Genomic DNA, 17,827 nt, shown 5'->3' with positions numbered 1-17,827 from the left:
AAGTAATGTCTCTGCTTTTGAATATGCCATCTAGGTTGGTCATAACTTTCCTTCCAAGGCTAAATATAGCTCAGAGATAAATTACTTAGAGGGTATTTCTGACTCTGCCACTTGAAGGCAAACTGTATCTGATGTCTTTACTATTTCTAAACATTCCTCTGGGAGAAATTTTATCCTCGGCCTCCAGTAGTCACCCTTCCTGTCTGTGGATGAAGTCCTCCAGCTGGTCGTCCAGTTCTCTCCTCATCCCCAGCCGATCATTCACACCGACCCCGCCCACCAGCACACAGGCAGCTGCCTCTGTGGTCTCCCACCTCCAGCCTGCCTCCCAGGGTTCTCAGGCTCACCTGGCTGGGAGCTGGTTGGGAGGGAATGGGGTTCTTCCTGAGACCCTTGATCTGTGCCCAGCGCTGTGTCTCCAGCACTGCAGAAATAAGGGCTGCTGTCTTCGGAGCTCGCATTGCTCACAGTCAGAGTTGAGAACTCCAGTTTCTGGTGGTTAATGGGAAATTTGTTGTCAGTAAACCCACTCTCGTAAGTAGCCTTGGAGCCCTGATTGGCAGTAGCCATCAGCACCAAGCTCTGTCCTGGAAGCTGACGGTACAGTACATCAAGGCGAGCTGGCTATCAACCTGACAACACTTGATCGTCACAGAGGTCCCGCGTTGATGGATGGCCCTGCTTGGCTTTTGAGAGACGAGAGCACTGAACACAGAACCTAGATCCAGAGACACAGAAACACCTTGAGAGCTGACAAGCTTGTCCCCAGGCAGGAGTGTCTCCTACTATTTGCTCCAGTATCACCTTGGCTCGCAATCAGCCCTGGAGCACTGCCTCCACTCTGGATTTGCTCTTCCAGCAGTTACTGTGTTAGGATTTCCTAATAGAACATCTCTCTGCTGTTCGATTGGGGTCATCTCATCATCTCATTATGATCCTCATGAGAGGGTCATCTCATCTGCTGACCCTCTACTCCTCAGCATGCATATTCACCCCAAATTTCCCCCGGGATAAGGCCATACCCAGTTCCAGGAGAAGTAGCAGAAAAGTCAACATCTTTAGGTGACAGCCTTGCCTCTCCGCAGAGAAAAGGCACTAACACATCAAATTCAAGTTCTTCCTTCACCACCGTGTAGCTCTTCCCTACTGGCTCTGTTCCTCGCCTGTCGCAGGAAGCCTAGTTTCTGCAGAATGTGGAGACAATTCGTCTGCCCCCTAGTGGAGCTGTGTGGCTCTTCACTTGGGCTGGATCTTTATTCACAAGGCTCCTAGCCTGCAACTGCAACCTCCGCCACTTCCCATCCATCATTGTTGAGCACCACTCATGTTCTACTCCTCGTTATAAAGCAAGAATGGGATGCAGTATTGACCTTAGATAACTAAAGGTAAGATTTTAGAATACTAGGGCAACATAACTCAGAATTGCAACCGATGGCTGAGTATTTTGGTTATTCCACACTGAACTGATTTTTCTTTCCCTGATACCTACTCTGGTAAACTGACTCCTGTTCCTGAATTCATTCCTCTTAATAAACGGTACCCCCCACTTGTCTTGTTGTCTAGGCTCAGAAGTTCATCTTCATCACCTCTTTTCTTCTCACCTCCCTCATTTATTAATTCACAACTTAAGTGCACTGTACCTCTATCGTCTCTCACTTCTCATTTTGGTCATTTCAGTTATAACTATTTGGTTCCTCTTTACTTAATGGCTATTTGTGGGAGACCTGGTTTCAATCCCTGGGTTGGGAAGATCCCCTAGAGAAGGGAAAGGCTACCCACTTCAGTGTTCTGGCTTGGAGAATTCCATGGATACAGTCCATGGGGTTGCAAAGAATTGGACATGACTGAGCGACTTTCACTTTTACTTTTCTGCTATTATACTGCAGCTCATTGTGGCATATAAGACAGATCTCTGTCTGTAAAATTCGGCCACAGTGCTATGGTCCATTTAATCATCCAGTTGTTTCCTCTATCATGCAACTTCCTGAAACAGCTTAATACTTGTGTAAAAGCTAAGCCAGTCTTTTTGAACACTTACTCTGTTTTACACATGTCATTTCAGACTGTCTATAAATTAGGGTACTTAGGCAACTATGATCCCATATTTTACAGATTAGGCAAGTTTATAGATTTAGTTCAGTTCAGTCGCTCAGTTGTGACCGACTCCTTGCAGCCTCATGGACTGCAGCACTCCAGTCTTCCCTGTCCTTCACCATCTCCCAGAGCTTACTCAAACTCATGTCCATTGAGTTCATGATGCTAATCCAACCATCTAATCCCAAAGATTTTTATGTAACCTGATCAAGTTCACATAATTTGTGACTAAGCAGCAGAAGCAGGACACGGATCCATGTGTACATGATACCAAAGCTCAAAAGTTAGCACAGGTACCACAAGAGGTTGCCTCACGTTCAGTTACTCGTGCCTTAGTAGAGTAGAAGCTGGTGGATGGCTGACAACTATAGGCCTAATGCCCTAAAGGAAATGAGGGATCCCTAGAAAGAGATCCCTGCAAAACTAACTTAGTTCTTTGGTTCTGAGATGCCATCTGTTGTAAGATGTACTTTAAAATAACTTTTGTTGTTTTTGGGTGGTGGTTAATTCTAATATGTTAGTAATAAAAATTGATTATGGGATTTGCCAATATTTTAGAAAAGTAAAACTGTGCAAAAAATTTCTATTAAAAAGGAGGAAATGTGAACCACAGAATTGAACTGGAGTCTCTTGCACTGAAGGCAGATTCTCTGCCAGCTGAGCTACCAGGTAAAAGGTATAGAATAATCCAATTTTTTCTAGACATGAAACATTAACTACATTAAAATCTCTTGGTCAAATATATCAAACGTTCTTCCAAAATAACCCAGTCTTTTTCTGTTTTAGCAATCCTAAATTCTTTAGACAATTGCCTAGTGATTTACTGTGAGGGCACAAGCAAGAGTCTAAAATGGAAGAAAGCCCTGACTCCCTGTTCCGTTTCCCAGATGTAATGAGGCGCTGCTCAAGGGTCAGGTGGATCAGCACAGGAGTGGGGGTCTTCCCACCGCTGAGAGAGCTCCAGACAAAACACTCTTTGGGCCCTGAGGTGGGGAGGAGGTTGTGAGAGGGAGCTAGGATCTAGAAGCACCTGAAGCTGAATTAGAGGGGAAAGTGTCCCCGGATTCCCCCTCCTTCTCCTAGGAGGAGGCCTCAGCAGAGGGGCTGAGAAAATCTTCCACCCAAAGCCCAAGGCCTCAGCTAAAGAGACCTAGGAATGCAGTTCCAGGGCTAGGGATGCAAATACTATGAAAAATATATATTTTAAAAACTGTATTTATTATTTATTTGGCTGCTCCAAGTCTTAGTTGAAATCCGTGGGATCTTCAGTCTTGGTTGTGGTATTGGAACTCCTAGATGCAACATGCAGGATCTATTTCCCTGACCAGGGATCGAACTCCAGCTCCCTGCCTTGGGAGTGTGGAGTCTTAGCCATTGAAACACCAGGGAAGTCCTGAAAAAGAATTCAAAAAAATGTTAATTTGTTAATTGTTTTCTATTGGAGTATAGTTGCTTTACAATGTAGTGTTAGTTTCTACTGCAGAGCAAAATGAATCAGCCGTAAGTGTACATATCCCCTCCCTTTGGACTTCCTTCCCACAGTGCAATTAAGTAGAGTTCCCTGTGCTGTATACCACGGGTTCTCATTCGTTATCTACTGTATACATAGCATCAATAGTGTGTATGCGTCATTCCCAATGGCCAGCCCGGGGGTCTGAGTCCTCGACTGCAGCTGCCTCAGAGACTGCAAGGCGGTGGCCCCTCTGAAGCCACCATCTCCAGAACTCACTCATCTCTCAGGCAGAACTAAAGAGAGGTCTGGAAATCTTGCATTGGCTGCTAAAACGTTCTGGCCTGGCAGTAACGTGTCACTTATACTTATTGCTCATTCTCGGCAACAAGCCTCATGCCCTGCCCCACCTCCAACCTCCAGAAGCCAGGAAGTACAATCCCATCATGTGTCAGGAAGCGGGGAAGCCAGAAATATGTGGGGGACAGCACTCATGATTGTTGTGTGTGAGTGTGTGTGTTAGTTGCTCAGTTGTATCCAACTCTTTGTGACCCCATGGACTGTAGCCCACCAGTCTCCTCTGTCCATGGGATTTCCCAGGCAAGAATACTGGAGTGGGTAACCATTCCCTTCTCCAGGGGATCTTCCTGACCCAGGGATTGAACCTGGGTCTCCTGCATTGCAGGCAGATTCTTTACTGTTTGAGCCACCAGGGAAGCCCTCGGGATTGTTAGTCACCCATAGAATACAAGTCTCCTCTGTCTCCTTCCTATGAGAATGCTGATAAGTTTGATTAGTTATCTATCTCTCTCCCATGCTGCCCATTAGGTTAGGCAACTCTGACCTTGTTTCCTGTTCCATGAATAGACCTGGATGCATTTCAGTAAATCAAAACCATCATAACCTGATTGTAACTGGTTCAGGAAGGAACATGAGACATAATGCAGGTTGATGAGATGCTATGAGAGGTTGCAGGGCCTTTGGGAAAAGCTTTTCTCATTCTTCTAGGTCAGCTTCTAGGAGTAACTCTCTTCTTCCTGGAGATGAGGGAGAAAGTGAGGGAGACCTGCTGTGGCCTCGTTACAACCGAATTCTTACCACCTCCTGCATCCTAGCTTATTCCTTCTCTCAGAACTTTTCAGTCATTACCAACCACTCAGAGAATGTGGAGAAAGATTCCTTTTTCTCAGTTTTCCTTTATAGGCTGAATGAACAGAATTTGGATTCCCCAAACATTCTCTGGAATCAGCACATATGGTTGATCAGGTTTATATCAGGGAGGGGTTGACAATGTGTGACTGTCCTCAGTGGAGAGTAAAGCTACTCAGGACTTCCCAGGTGGTCCACTGGTTAAGAATTCTCCTGCCAATGCAGGCGACATAGTTTGGATTCCTGGTCTGGGAAGACCCCTCATGCCTCGGGGCAACTAAGCCTGTGTGCCACAACTGCCGAGCCATGTTCCAGGGCCCGTGCGTGCCACTACTGAAGCCCGTGTGCTTAGAGCGCGAGGTCTGAAACAAGATAAGCCACACTAGGAGAACCCTGCACGTGGCAAAGAAGAGTAGCCTTGGCTTGCGGCAACTAGAAAAAGCCTGCACAGCAATGAAGACCCAGGACAGCCAAAAAAAAAGAATAAATAAATAATAAAATTTTTAAAAATATTTTTAAAAAGTGCAAAGATACTGAGCAGGGTAGCAAATGTATAGTAAAAGGAAGAGGATAGGAAAGGAAAGGAAAAAAAGGATTTAACCAATGCTAGGATGGCAGGGCCTGGTGGGTTGCCGTCTATGGGGTTGCACAGAGTCGGACATGACTGAAGCGACTTAGCAGCAGCAGCAGCAGCAGGGCATAAACAGCTATACTTCAATAAAATTGTTTTTAAATGTTAAACTATAATTTGTAAACATGTTATTTATTTATTTTGCTTTTTATTTAGTTTTGGCTGTGCTGGGTCTTCATTTCTGTGTGCAGCCGTCTTGCCTGGTAAATTCCACGGATGGAAAAGCCTGGCAGGCTACAGTACCGGGGGGGCTCAAAGAGTCAGATATGAATGAGCACAAGCACAACAGCAATGAAGCTCTAATTTGCCTTTGTAAAAATTCTAAATAGATGTTTAAAAAAATTACATCACCACTTTTTATAACCTGAGACCCTTACAGTTGAAATATAATTTCAAAGACTAATACATTAATAATAATAAAAAAAATGGTAGGGGAGAAGTTCCCTGGTGTGGATCTGAGAGAGGAGTCCTCCCGGTGTGGGTCGAGTTTCATGACTTGAGGTTGGGAACAACATACAAGATCGGGCAGGTCCACTCCAGAATGGCCCCTGACTTGGAAAAGGGTGGTGACGGGGGCTTAAAAACTAGCCTGTGCTGCCCTGGCCAAGAAGTGTGGCTGTGGGCTTGGTCCCTCCCTACTGTCTGCCTTTCTTCCAATGGGCACACACGCGCGGTAGGAGCAGCATAACTCGGGCCCTGACTCATGGTCCCCCCACCCCGCTTCCTGCATCCGCCCTTTTTGTGCAGAGAGGATGTGGCCGTGCTGCGCTGTGTATTCACTGCTGGCGCAGAGGTACATAGACGTCTGGTTGGTGGTGGCAGACGCCAGGGTCAGAGGGAAGCTCTCCTTCTTCTTTCTGGAGACGCTGTACCCATGGGGCACATCCCCTTCCTCAACCGTGCCAGCATCGATTGAGAAATGGAGCAGCCGCAGCCCCAGCGCTGGGTCTTGTCGGTACCAGAACATTCTCTCATGGTCCATGTTCTGTATGCACTCTATCACGACTTTCTCTCCCCTCCTTTTGACCAGGTATCTTGGAGTTTGGGTTACCTGTGCATCCACGAGGCCTGTGAAGGAGGATGGAGGAGGTGAACAAAGAGGCCATCAGGAAGCTTCCCTGGCGGCTCAGTGGGAAAGAGTCTGCCTGCAGTGCAGGAGACCAGGGTTCGATCCCTGGATTGGGGAAGATCCCCTGCAGAAGGAAATGGCAACCCACTCCAGTATCCTTGCCTGGGAAATTTCATGGACAGAGGAACCTGGCGGGCTACAGCCCTTGTGGTCACAAAGAGTCAGACATGACTAAGCATGCAGGCACACACAGGAAGCTTAATGAGAGAAAAATCTTGTATCCAGGGTCTAGAAGCAATGGGACAGGGGTTTGCCACCGACTTTCTGGACTCACCTACTCCCAGGAAGCAAAAGGCATAGAGGAGCCTGATTCCCATGGCAGGTTCAAGGCAAGAGGGTCCTCTCCCAGACCCAGGCTACAGGGGGATGAGCTATGAAGTCATGGTCCTGCCCAAGCCACTCAGATTCTAGAGAGTCAGGAGGTGCTAAAGTGAAAGCCAGCCCTTTTCCTTGTGGGCTATGTGTGTGTGTGCATGTGTATAGAAAAAAGTTAACCTTGTCTGATCTGTGGAAGGACCTGCTTACAAGGTTGGTATTCAGCTTGATCCTGAATCGGCCTGGGAACTTGAATTTCTGGAGTGTTCTCACGATTTGGTAACTGGTGACTGTGATTCATTTTACCTAGAGTGCTTGCACAAACAATGTAGCTTATACTGAGCACTGTTGTGTTTCTCTGAGTCTGGAATTCAGTATGTGCTAGACAGCAAGGGCCTGTGAGGTGAGCCCTCTCAGTTTACTAGGGCTCCCTTAATAATGTTCTGTAGAAGGGGCGACTTAACAGAAATTTATCTTCTCACTGTTCTGGAAGCTGGAAGTTCAAGATCAAAGTGTCGGTGGGTTGGTTTCTCTGGAGGCCTCTGTCCTTGGAGGGCTGGTGGCCGTCTTCTCCCCTGTCCTCACGTTGTCTTGCTTCTTTGTGTGTCTCTGTGTCCTCATTTTTCCCTCTTGTAAGGACACCAGCCATACTGGTGGATGGCCCGTCCCCGTGACCTCATTTAACGTGGATTACTGCTTTAAAGACCTTCTCCCCAAAGACTGAATGAATTAGTTTTCATCAAGACTGGCAGAAAGATTAAGTTTGTAGAACATGGCAAATTGAGTTTGAAGTACCAATGGAGATTTCAAGTGACATTACCATGTAGAAAGTTGCGTTGGGCTGAACCTCAAATTAGGTAACTGACTAGAATACTGAATCTGATAGTTGTTAGAATAGAGAGTTTTATTAAAGTGATGAATTTGAATGATGTTGTTCCAAGAAAGTGCATAAAGTAATGAGAAGAGAGAAAGAGAAAGGAATATTGGAAAAAATTGATTTAATAGAAGAATACAGAAATAGTAGTCTACCAAGGACATTGACAGTGAGTGAACCAAAAATTAAGAAAACAAATCATGAGCAGTGTTCTGCTTTAGTCTGGCTGCTTTAACAGAACTTCAGACTGGGTAGCTTATAAATTACAGAAATTATTTCCCACAGTTCTGGAGGTTGGAAGTCTGAGATCAGAGTGCTTGGATTATTGGTGGGTGCTCTTTTCTGGTTGTAGACTTCTTGCAACCTCACTTGGTTAGAGGGTGGGCTAGGGAGCTCACTGGGGTTTCTTTCATAAGGGCATTAATTCCATCCATGAGGGCTCCATTCTTTTGACCTAATCATTTCCCTGGGCTTCCCTGATGGCTCAGTCATTAAAGAATCCACCTGCAATGCGGGAGACCTGGGCTCAATCCCTGGGTTGGGAAGATCCCCTGGAAGAGGGTATGGCAACCTGCGGGAGACCTGGGCTCAATCCCTGGGTTGGGAAGATCCCCTGGAAGAGGGCATGGCAACCCACTCCAGTATTCTTGCCTGGAGAATCTCCATGGACAGAGGAGCCTGGTGGGCTGCAGTCCATAGGGTTGCAAAGAGTCCGACACGACTGAGTGATTAAGCATACAGTAATCATCTCCCAAAGGCCCCACCTCCAGTACCATCACATTTGCAACTAGAATTTCAACATAAATTCAGGGTAGAGGGGGAAACATAAACATCCAGACCATAGAATGTTTTAGCTCTAAAAATCCACCCAATTTTGTAGATATTTCTTTAGCATGTGAGCAATTATTTGAGGTAGAGATTAGGCACCAGAAAAAAATTCCATAAGGAAGACCAAGACTGAATTCCTTTAAGGAACAGTTTAAATTAGGACTCTCCTGGTCCTAAGAACAAAGAGAAAACTGGTGCCTTAGGGCAGGTCTAAGTCAAGAATAGTGGTATGCCAGCTCCAGGCTCAGCCCACTCCAGTATTCTTGCCTGGAGAATCCTGTGGATGGAGGAGCCTGGTGGGCTGCTGTCCATAGGGTGGCACAGAGTCAGACACGACTGAAGCAACTTAGCAGCAGCAGCAGCAGCTCCAGGCTCTGATACAATGGAGGGCACTGGGTTTGTGGATTCTATAAAAGTGCAAAGGGGTCTGTCGACATCATTGTCTCAGGGTCTCTCATGAGACAGGGTTCACTTGTGATGACTTCCAGGAACTAAGAATAAGTTATTGGATATAGACTCTATTTCACAGGAAGCAGTCTTTGGGTGTCAGTCTCCACTGACATCTTTGATTTAATTAGTATAATTCTATTTATATTGAGAATATAATAAAAGTGGGGCTTCCCAAGTGGCGCCAGTGGTAAAGAATTAGCCCGCCAATGCAGGAGACATGGGGGTTCAATCCCTGGGTGAGAAAGATCCCCTGGAGAAGGACATGGCAAGCCACTCCAGTATCCTTGCCCGGGGTACTACAGACATGGCTGAACACAGCACAGCCATAAATAAAAGGTATAATCTGGCTTGGACCTAAAGAGCAACAATTATTGTAGTTCAGAAATACCTTGGGTAAGTCTTGCGAAAAAGAGAGAATGGTCCCGGGGAAGTCTCTGTGTATGACAGTGTGTGTGATATTCCCAGGAGAGAACTCACCTTGAAGTAAGGGTAGGTATGGAGCCTGGCAGGATAAACTTACCCAGTAATACAGCCATAGTTCTTAAAAAGATGAGCAGATTCTAAGCTCAGCTGGGTTTTACTGCCTGAATTTGTGTCTTGGATGAGGTCCTCTGTCTTCCCTTGCTTCAAGTTAAAATTATTATTTGAATGGTTGGAGTGTATGTAATTGAATGAAACTGTGTGCTAAAATCTCAGTAAGACGTTGGAGATCAAGACATAGATCTGTAGTCTTGCCCCTTCAGCACTGACAAAGAAAAGTTTGAGCCAAAGGCTTTCTCTTGTATTTTCATCAATAGAGATGCCACTCGGCAGGAAACTTTCTACTGGGCGTGATGATGGAACCCACTGGGAACAATAGTACAGTCTTGCTGTATTGAGCTGCAAAGCTGAAGCATCTGCAGTGGCCGACAGGTATTTTAGGGCTCAACAGAAAAGAATCCAATGGATACTCAGTGGTACCAAGAGAGGCAACATCCTTGTTGGATGACATATAGCACAGAGTAAACGGGGGCTGCAGTAGAGGAGGAATAAAAGTACCCGAGGACGTAATTTATCTTGTTTACGTACCCAGGTGGAAACCCCTGGCATTTCCCCAAGGTAGGTGTGGGAGAGGACTTTGCAGGGGACTTAGATCCTGGACAAGACAGAGAAGTATTGGGAAGATGATTGAAAAGAAGACCAATTCCTTTATGCATATAACAGGACTCTTTTCAGGCACTCTGGTAAGTACGGGGAAAAGTAACCAGTATAGGAACGGTCCCTGCTCTCGTTGACTTTGCCTTTATTCATATGAATTTTAAATAGCAAACAATGGAGTGTGTTAATTGCCCTGAGAATAATAGTTTAGGCTGTCTTTAGAGCACTTTCCTAGTGGCTCAGATGGTAAAGTGTCGGCCTGCAATGCAGGAGACCTGGGTTCGATCCCTGGGTTGGGAAGATCCTCTGGAGAAGGAAATGGCAACCCACTCCAGTACCCTTGCCTGGAAAATCCCATGGACGGAGGAGCCTAGTAGGCTACAGTCCATGGGGTCGCAAAGAGTCGGACACGACTGAGCGACTTCACTTCACTAGAGCACTTAGCAGAGGAAATAATCCCATGAGGGATTCGAGGAAATCTTCCTGAGGAAAAGACCTCTGGATTGGTATGTGGAGAAATCATCAGCTAGGTGTCCAGGTAGAGAGGGAGAGGAAGAGGGAGAGAGTAAACACTCTCTGGGAGAGTGAACATTACTGGTGAAGATCCAAGAGTGAGTCGGCGTAGCATGGATATGGGGACCTGAGGGAGGTGGACTCTGTCTCCTTGAATGGAAAGCAGGTGTGGTAACTGAAAGAGGATGTTCCTCTTAGGAAGGTGGTGGTTTAGTCCCTCAGTCATGCCTAACTCTTGCAACCCCACGAATGGTAGCCCGCTAGGCTGCTCTGTCCATGGGGTTTCCCAGGCAAGAATACTGGAGTGGGTTGCCATTTCCTTCTCCAGGTAGGAAAGTGCGTGCGTGCGTGCGAAGTCACTTCAGACGTGTCCAACTCTTTGAGACCCTGTGGACTGCAGCCCACCAGGGTCCTCTGTCCATGGATTCCCCAGGCAAAAATACTGGAGTGGGTTGCCATGCCTTCTTCCAGGGAATCTTCCTAACCCCAGGATCAAACCTGCATCTTTTATGTCTCCTGCATTGGCAGGTGGGTTCTTTACCACGAGTGCCACCTGGGAAGCCCAATTAGGAAGGAAGACAGGTGCAAAGACTGCATCTTGGAGGGTGTTGAGAAGCTTGTGAACTACCATAAACTTGTGACTTTAAGTAAATGAAAGACACTGATGGGTTTTAGGCTCCAGAGTGGTTTGTGGGTGGGGGCAGGGAGCACATTGGAAGGTGGTGGGAGACCACATATCAGATCACAGTGTTATCAGTGAGATTAGGAAAATTAGTAAAATTTGCAAGGAATTTAATACTAAGAAGCGTGCGGGCGATGGTGGTGGATTAAGTGTGGAGGAAGAGTATGTCTGAGACGGTGAGCACAACTCCTACATCTCTGGCTTGTGTGTTTGGCTGGATGGCAGACCACTTGCAGAGATGAAGGAAATGGGAGAGATATTAGATTTAGTTAACAACTCAGATGTGCTATTCTCCCCAAGTGTCAAAACCTCCAGGAATAGGTCCTAGCAGGTGGGATTGAAATTTGGGTGAGTGAGTGGGCTGAAAATGAAATCTTCAGTTTGGGCTACAGTGAAGCTCAGCGAGGACAAAGGATTGCAGTATGCATAAAATTCCTTTTCTAGGAGAGAAATTCTTTACTAGAATTATTTACTGTGCTAGACTTCACACAGGGAGCGTGTCCTGTCTGCACTTTGAAAAGCTTGTGGGTACCGGAAATAAGAGGGGAACACGTTGCCAACAGGTTGCCTTGCTCAGACTCCTCAAAGCTGGGGAGGCAAGGGAGGACTCCTGGGGTCTCTGATGGTGGGGAAGTTTGTCCTCTTGGCTGAGTGGGGCCTCCTAAGGGAGGAGCCTCCTCTCTTGTGGCCGCCCTTTTTGTGGAGAGAGCAGCTGGCTGTGTCACACTGTGGATTCACTGCTGGCACAGAGGTACAAGGAGGTCTGGTTGGTGCTGGCCAACTCCAAGGTCAGGGGGAAGTTTGGTTTCTCTTCTCGAGAGGCAGTGTATCCATCAGGGATATCTCCATTTTCAATAAACCCAACATTCCTTGAAAAGTAGATCAGCTTTGGACCCAGCCCTGGGTCTTGTCGATACCAGTACATCGCATCATGGTTCATATTCTGAGAACAAGTCAATGTCACCCTCGTTCTGGTCTCTGTGATGCGGTGTCTTGGGCTCTGGGTCACATCGGCTTCCAGGGGGCCTGTGGAGGAAGGAAGTAGAGCAAGAGAAAGCTGAGGAGGCACCTGGTGCTGCAACCTTCACAGAAGGACTTGAGCTAAAACCGGCAAGCTACAGCCAAGGCTTGCCCATGGGTTCTGGGACTCACCTGCTCCCAGGAGATAAAACAGGAAACAGCCCAGGAGCCAGGGGCCCATGGCAGTGTCACTCAGGCTTTGCCTGCCCTGGGGGCCCTAGTTGGTTTCTGTGATGTCTCTCTGCAGTTACTTGACCCTCACTTTCAGGAGAGCAGCTCCTCCCATTTCCTTAGAGGGCTGAAGGGTAACACAGGTCCTGGGCCAATGTGGGTTGGCAAGGCTTGCAGTCACTGGCATTTTCCTTGCCCTCCTCTGAGACTGCTGGTTTCTATCAATTTGACACCTTCTTATTAGCACACCTCTTGTCAAAGTTGAAAAATATTTCTGTATTTTTATATCTTTATCATGAAAATCAGTATAACATATTTGGTCATCACTTAGAAATGTGAGAACATGAAACTTCCACTATCATCAAAGCAACCGTTTTTCTACCTCAGAAGGTCTCATTTCTACTCTGTAGGAAAAAATTCCAAGATTATTCCTATCTTTGACTATCCATTGGTGTATTTTTTAACCACGACCTCTTGAAAGTATCTCCTGTGTAAAAACTTAGCCAAATCCACTTTATGGGTTATTTTTATCAGTCTGTATTCAGTTCAAGATCCTAGACTCAGGGCTTTTTTCTTGTTAGCAGATTAAATTTAGTAGTAGCCAGTGTAAGTTGGCATCATTGACTCAATGGACATGAGTTTGGGCAAACTCCGGGAGATGGTGAAGGACAGGGAAGCCTGGCTTGCTGCAGTCCATGTGGTCACAAAGATTCGCACACGACTGAGTGATTGAACAACAGCAACTGTGTAAGTAGCTTCTTTTCTCAAGGCTGGTATTAGATGGATCTTTCTTCCTTCTCTTTTCTCTCCTCTTATGCTGCTGCTGCTGCTGCTAAGTCGCTTCAGTCGTGTCCGACTCTGTGCGACCCCATAGATGGCAGCCCACCAGGCTCCCCCATCCCTGGGATTCTCCAGGCAAGAACACTGGAGTGGGTTGCCATTTCCTTCTCCAATGCATGAAAGTGAAAAGTGAAAGTGAAGTCGCTCAGTCATGTCCAACTCTTAGCGACCCCATGGACTGCAGCCTACCAGGCTCCTCTGTCCATGGGATTTTCCAGGCAAGAGTACTGGAGTGGGTTGCCATTGCCTTCTCCCTCTCCTCTTATAGAAGCTGTGAAAGGCAGAGAAGAGATCTGCCTTCTTCAATAACCTCTTACTTTTACCAGCCAGTTCAGTTTCTTTGCTGCCTGTGGGGTGTGGCTTTCCTGGTTTGTGGTCTCCACATGGGCGGGTTCTGTCGCTGCATATTGAATTGTAGCCAGGCTGTGTTCTCTGCTCTGGCTCACAGTTACGGGAAGCTCTGCCTATAACTGGGGTGTCATAGCATCTTCTTAGCTCCTCCAGCCACTCACATATTGCTCCTTTTCCAGGACACAATGTCCTTCCTGCATTGAGGTGACTTTCCTGGGATTGCTGAGAATATTTCCCTGCATTGAACAGCTTTGAGTTTTTCTTGAGCTTTGCTGGAACCAAAGTATTCTTGGGCAGGAGGAGGAGAAGGAAAGACACTGCCCCTTCCTCCTAATTGCTTCAGCCACAGCTAGAGCTTTGCTGAATCACTGTCATCTCCAGGCAAGAAATGGGTCCTTATCTCAAACTTCAGAGGTGGCTTTCTTTCCCCCAGTCTCCTTCATGGTGGAATGAGTTCAGGGCCAACAGTCCCTATTCCATACAAATAAGGGAGATGCAGCTGCTGTCATGACATTAACTCTGCTCTAAGGAGGAGTCTTCTTTCTTTTTCTATTTCTGTGCCATTCCTTATATAAAAAAATTATTTTTGGCAGCACTGGGTCTTTTTTGCAGTGCTCGGGCTTCTCATTGTGGTGCCTTCTCGTTGTGGAGCTCAGGCTCTAGGCACACAGGCTTCAGTAGCTGTGGTCCACGGGCTTAATTGCCCTGCGCCACGTGGGATCTTCCCAGACAAGGGATCAAACCCGAATCCCCTGCATTGCACGGTGAATTCTTAACCACTGGAGCAACAGCCCTGTGCTGTTTCTTTTTGGAAAAGATGGTAGGGATCAAAATTGGCTCTACTTCAGTCCTAGGCAGTCCTCCAAATATCCTAGCTATGGGTACAGCATTCTCGAAGAGGGGAAAAATTCTCATGAACCTGCCTCAAGTAAATAATTTTGCTTTACTCAGTAAACCTTATCATTCCAAATTGCATCTTTCCAAATCTTTCAGTTTGTCTACATTCACAAAGATAAACTGACAATGCATGCTTTTATCCATTAGATTTTCCAAATTCTTTTTTTTTTTTTTTTGGATTTTCCAAATTCTGTGGTACTTTCAACACCGTAGAGGTGGACAATTACAGCTCAAAGATTTATAGTTTATCCCAAGCACTTCCTATATTAGATTAACCCAATATTTAGGAGGCAGCTGCTTCTATATTCTTACCAAGCCATGAGCTAATTCATTCTCCTCAGACACATGCTTCTTCCCCCATCCCTGTCCTGTTGACTGTGAAGCTGTTCTGGTTTCTTCTTTCTCAACATCAAGCAAAACACTGAAGTGATGCTGTTAACCTGAGTCCCCCTTATCCTTATACTAGGAACCAGTTCCTATACCTCCCCACTCTTCCTTCTCAGAACTCCCGTCTGATCACTCCTTCCCAAGGCCAACACTTGAGTTTTGGGAACTCCACTTCCCCAATATGGGCCAGGCTCCTGTATCCTAACAAAGGGAGTGAGAAGAAAACAGAATCCTCGAGATGTCCAGGAGCTCCGAATGGCTCCTCCATCTTTTACACTTTAATGTAACACCTTTACGCAGCACTGTCCATCTCTTTCTGTCTTTCCCTGAGCCTCTTCAGTAATTGCTCTCAGCCTCCTCTCTGAGGCTCTGCTTAGTAAACTCTCCTGCATCTCTCATCCTCCTCCTGGCTGACAATTTCTTGACAATAATAATCATGCTTGCCTCTACCCAACTGAGGAAACATCTCTTTAAAATCCCTGCAAGTAGAACACACTTTTCCCTTTAAACACAGCATTGTTTTTTTACCTCTGGATGATCCTGAATATAGAAACAGACTATAGAATTTTCACCATCCTTCAAATCCTATTTTACTTCTGGTGACTGCAGCCAGGAAACTAAAAGACGCTTACTCCTTGGAAGGAAAGCTATGACCAACCTAGATAGCATATTCAAAAGCAGAGACATTACTTTGCCAACAAAGGTCCATCTAGTCAAGGTTGTGGTTTCTCCAGTGGTCATGTATGGATGTGAGAGTTGGACTGTGAAGAAGGCTGAGCACCGAAGAATTGATGCTTTTGAACTGTGCTGTTGGAGAAGACTCTTGAGAGTCCCTTGGACTGCAAGGAGGTCCAACCAGTCCATCCTAAAGGAGATCAGTCCTGGGTGTTCATTAGAAGGAATGATGCTAAAGCTGAAACTCCAGTACTTTGGCCACCTTATGCAAAGGGTTGACTCATTGGAAAAGACCTTGATGCTGGGAAGGATTGGGAGCAGGAGGAGAAGGGGATGACAGAGGATGAGGTGGTTGGATGGCATCACCGACTCAACGGACGTGAGTTTGAGCAAGCTCCGGGAGTTGGTGATGGACAGGGAAGCCTGGCATGCTGCGGTCCATGGGGTCCCAAAGAGTAGGGCATGACTGAGTGACTGAACTGAACTGATTCACTTATTGAGTCCAGAAATAGCTGATGGCTCTGAAATTTCTTGTTTATTGATATGGCAGGAGATATTTTTCATTTCACAAAGGGGAGGTTGATCCTTTCTTTTCTTTTTCCCTTTCTCTCTCTTTCTCCCAGTTTCCATCTCTCTTTCTCTCTTTCCCCCTATGTATATGAGTGTGTTTGTGTGGTCACTTTATGGTGGAATGAAGCAGAAAAGTGAATGGACTTCTGATATGCTCAACAACAAGGGCAAATTGCAATCTTCTGCTGTTTGGAGGGTGACTTCATGTGTCACACCTCCTTGCTTTCCTTGACAGCAGCACCCTGGTGGCTCTGCACTACCTCTCGGAGACTGTCAGATCAAAGGAAGGAATTCTTCCCAGGAGAACAGTACCTCCCTGAGGCTAGCAATGACTGTGGGGCTCCCTGCTGGAACTTTCTAATCCTAAACCTGCGGAGATGAGGCATTAGCAGAAATGGAGTTTGTCAAGAGCAGACATTGGTAGCATCCTCCTTTAAAAGTGCATCATCTGATTCAAGCTCCCATCCTTAGCCCTTTCCCTCTTAGACTGCTCACAGAGTAGCTTTCTTCATTAGCCCTCTTCTTGCAGCTGCTTGGCAGTAGGGCTCTGTATTAGCTTTCTATTCCTGCTATATAACAAATGTTTACCAAATCCAAGCCCACTCTGCTCACCACAGGATCAGCCAATACATAGGGAGATGAGGAGTTGAGATAAGGAATAGAGACTTTATTTGGAAAGCCAGCAGACCAAGAAGATGGCAGACTAACATCCCCCCAAAATCATATTATTGGGGTTTGGATGCCAGTTTCTTTTAACAGAACAGAGAAGGGGAGAAGGTGAGGTAGTAAAGTAAAAAGGCCATTAGTTTGTCTTGGCTTGGCCAGCATTGGGGGGTGGGGGGAGGAATGTGTTAATTTCTGCTTTCCTATAGCCATTCACAGGTGCTGCATGCTAAGTCACTTCAGTAGTGTTGATGCTCTGCAGCCCTCTGGTCTGTAGCCCTCCAGGCTCCTCTGTCCATGAGCTTCTCCAGGCAAGAATATTGGAGTGGGTTGCCGTTTCCTGTTCCAAGCGATCTTCCCAACCAGGGATAGAACCCTCGTCCCTTTATGTCTCCTGCATCGACAGATGGGTTCTTTACCACTAGCGCCACTGGGAAGCCCTGTGGGCAGAATCAGATTGTCTCTTTGTTCAGTGAGCTGAATGAGCCACTTATTTAACATTCAGGCAGAAGGGCAGGGTTCCCAGAGTCAGGCCATTATGTATGATTATAATAAGAGCAACAAAAAGCAAAGATTTAAGTCTAAGAAGGAGACCCAACCTGGAGTCAGGTTTTGCTCTTCACTGTTACAAAATTATCCAAACTCAGTGGCTTAAAAGAACATAAATTAACTATCTTACCATAGGTTAGAAGTTTGACATGGGTCTCATTAGGGTGAAATCAAAGTATGCAGGGATTTGTACCTTTCCTGGGACTCTAGGGGGGAATCTGTTTATTTGTTTTTTCCAATAACTAGAGACCACCCACGTCCCTTGGACCCCTTCCTCCATCTTCAAAGCCAGTAACAGCAGATGGAACCCTCCTCAAAGTACACGGACGCCAGGGGCTGTTAAGGGCCTATGTGTCTAGTTGGGTCCACAGGATGATTCAGGCGACTCCCTATCTTGAGGTCAACTGATTAGCAAATTTAGCTGCATCTACAAATCTAATTCTCTTTTTTCA

General features: G+C 46.3%; 2 protein-coding genes and 1 gene segment (V, D, J or C); all 3 read right to left on the bottom strand.

Moving 5' to 3' along the window:
• Positions 1-17,827, bottom strand: part of LOC100300510 (T cell receptor beta constant 1) — a gene marked incomplete in the record, with an annotated part of 535,695 nt that overhangs the window by 55,644 nt on the left and 462,224 nt on the right.
• The window catches only part of LOC509513 (uncharacterized), a 283,704-nt gene that overhangs the window by 37,039 nt on the left and 228,838 nt on the right, over positions 1-17,827 (bottom strand).
• Positions 11,818-12,764, bottom strand: LOC112446442 (T cell receptor beta variable 27-like). The segment is given in 2 exon segments: positions 11,818-12,278; positions 12,405-12,764. Coding segments are annotated over 2 exon segments (354 nt in total).

Source organism: Bos taurus, chromosome 4 (assembly GCF_002263795.3).
Source record: "Bos taurus isolate L1 Dominette 01449 registration number 42190680 breed Hereford chromosome 4, ARS-UCD2.0, whole genome shotgun sequence".
NCBI lineage: Eukaryota > Metazoa > Chordata > Mammalia > Artiodactyla > Bovidae > Bos > Bos taurus.
Note: the sequence above shows the minus strand (reverse complement) of the source record. Positions and strands in the feature narration are given on the sequence as shown.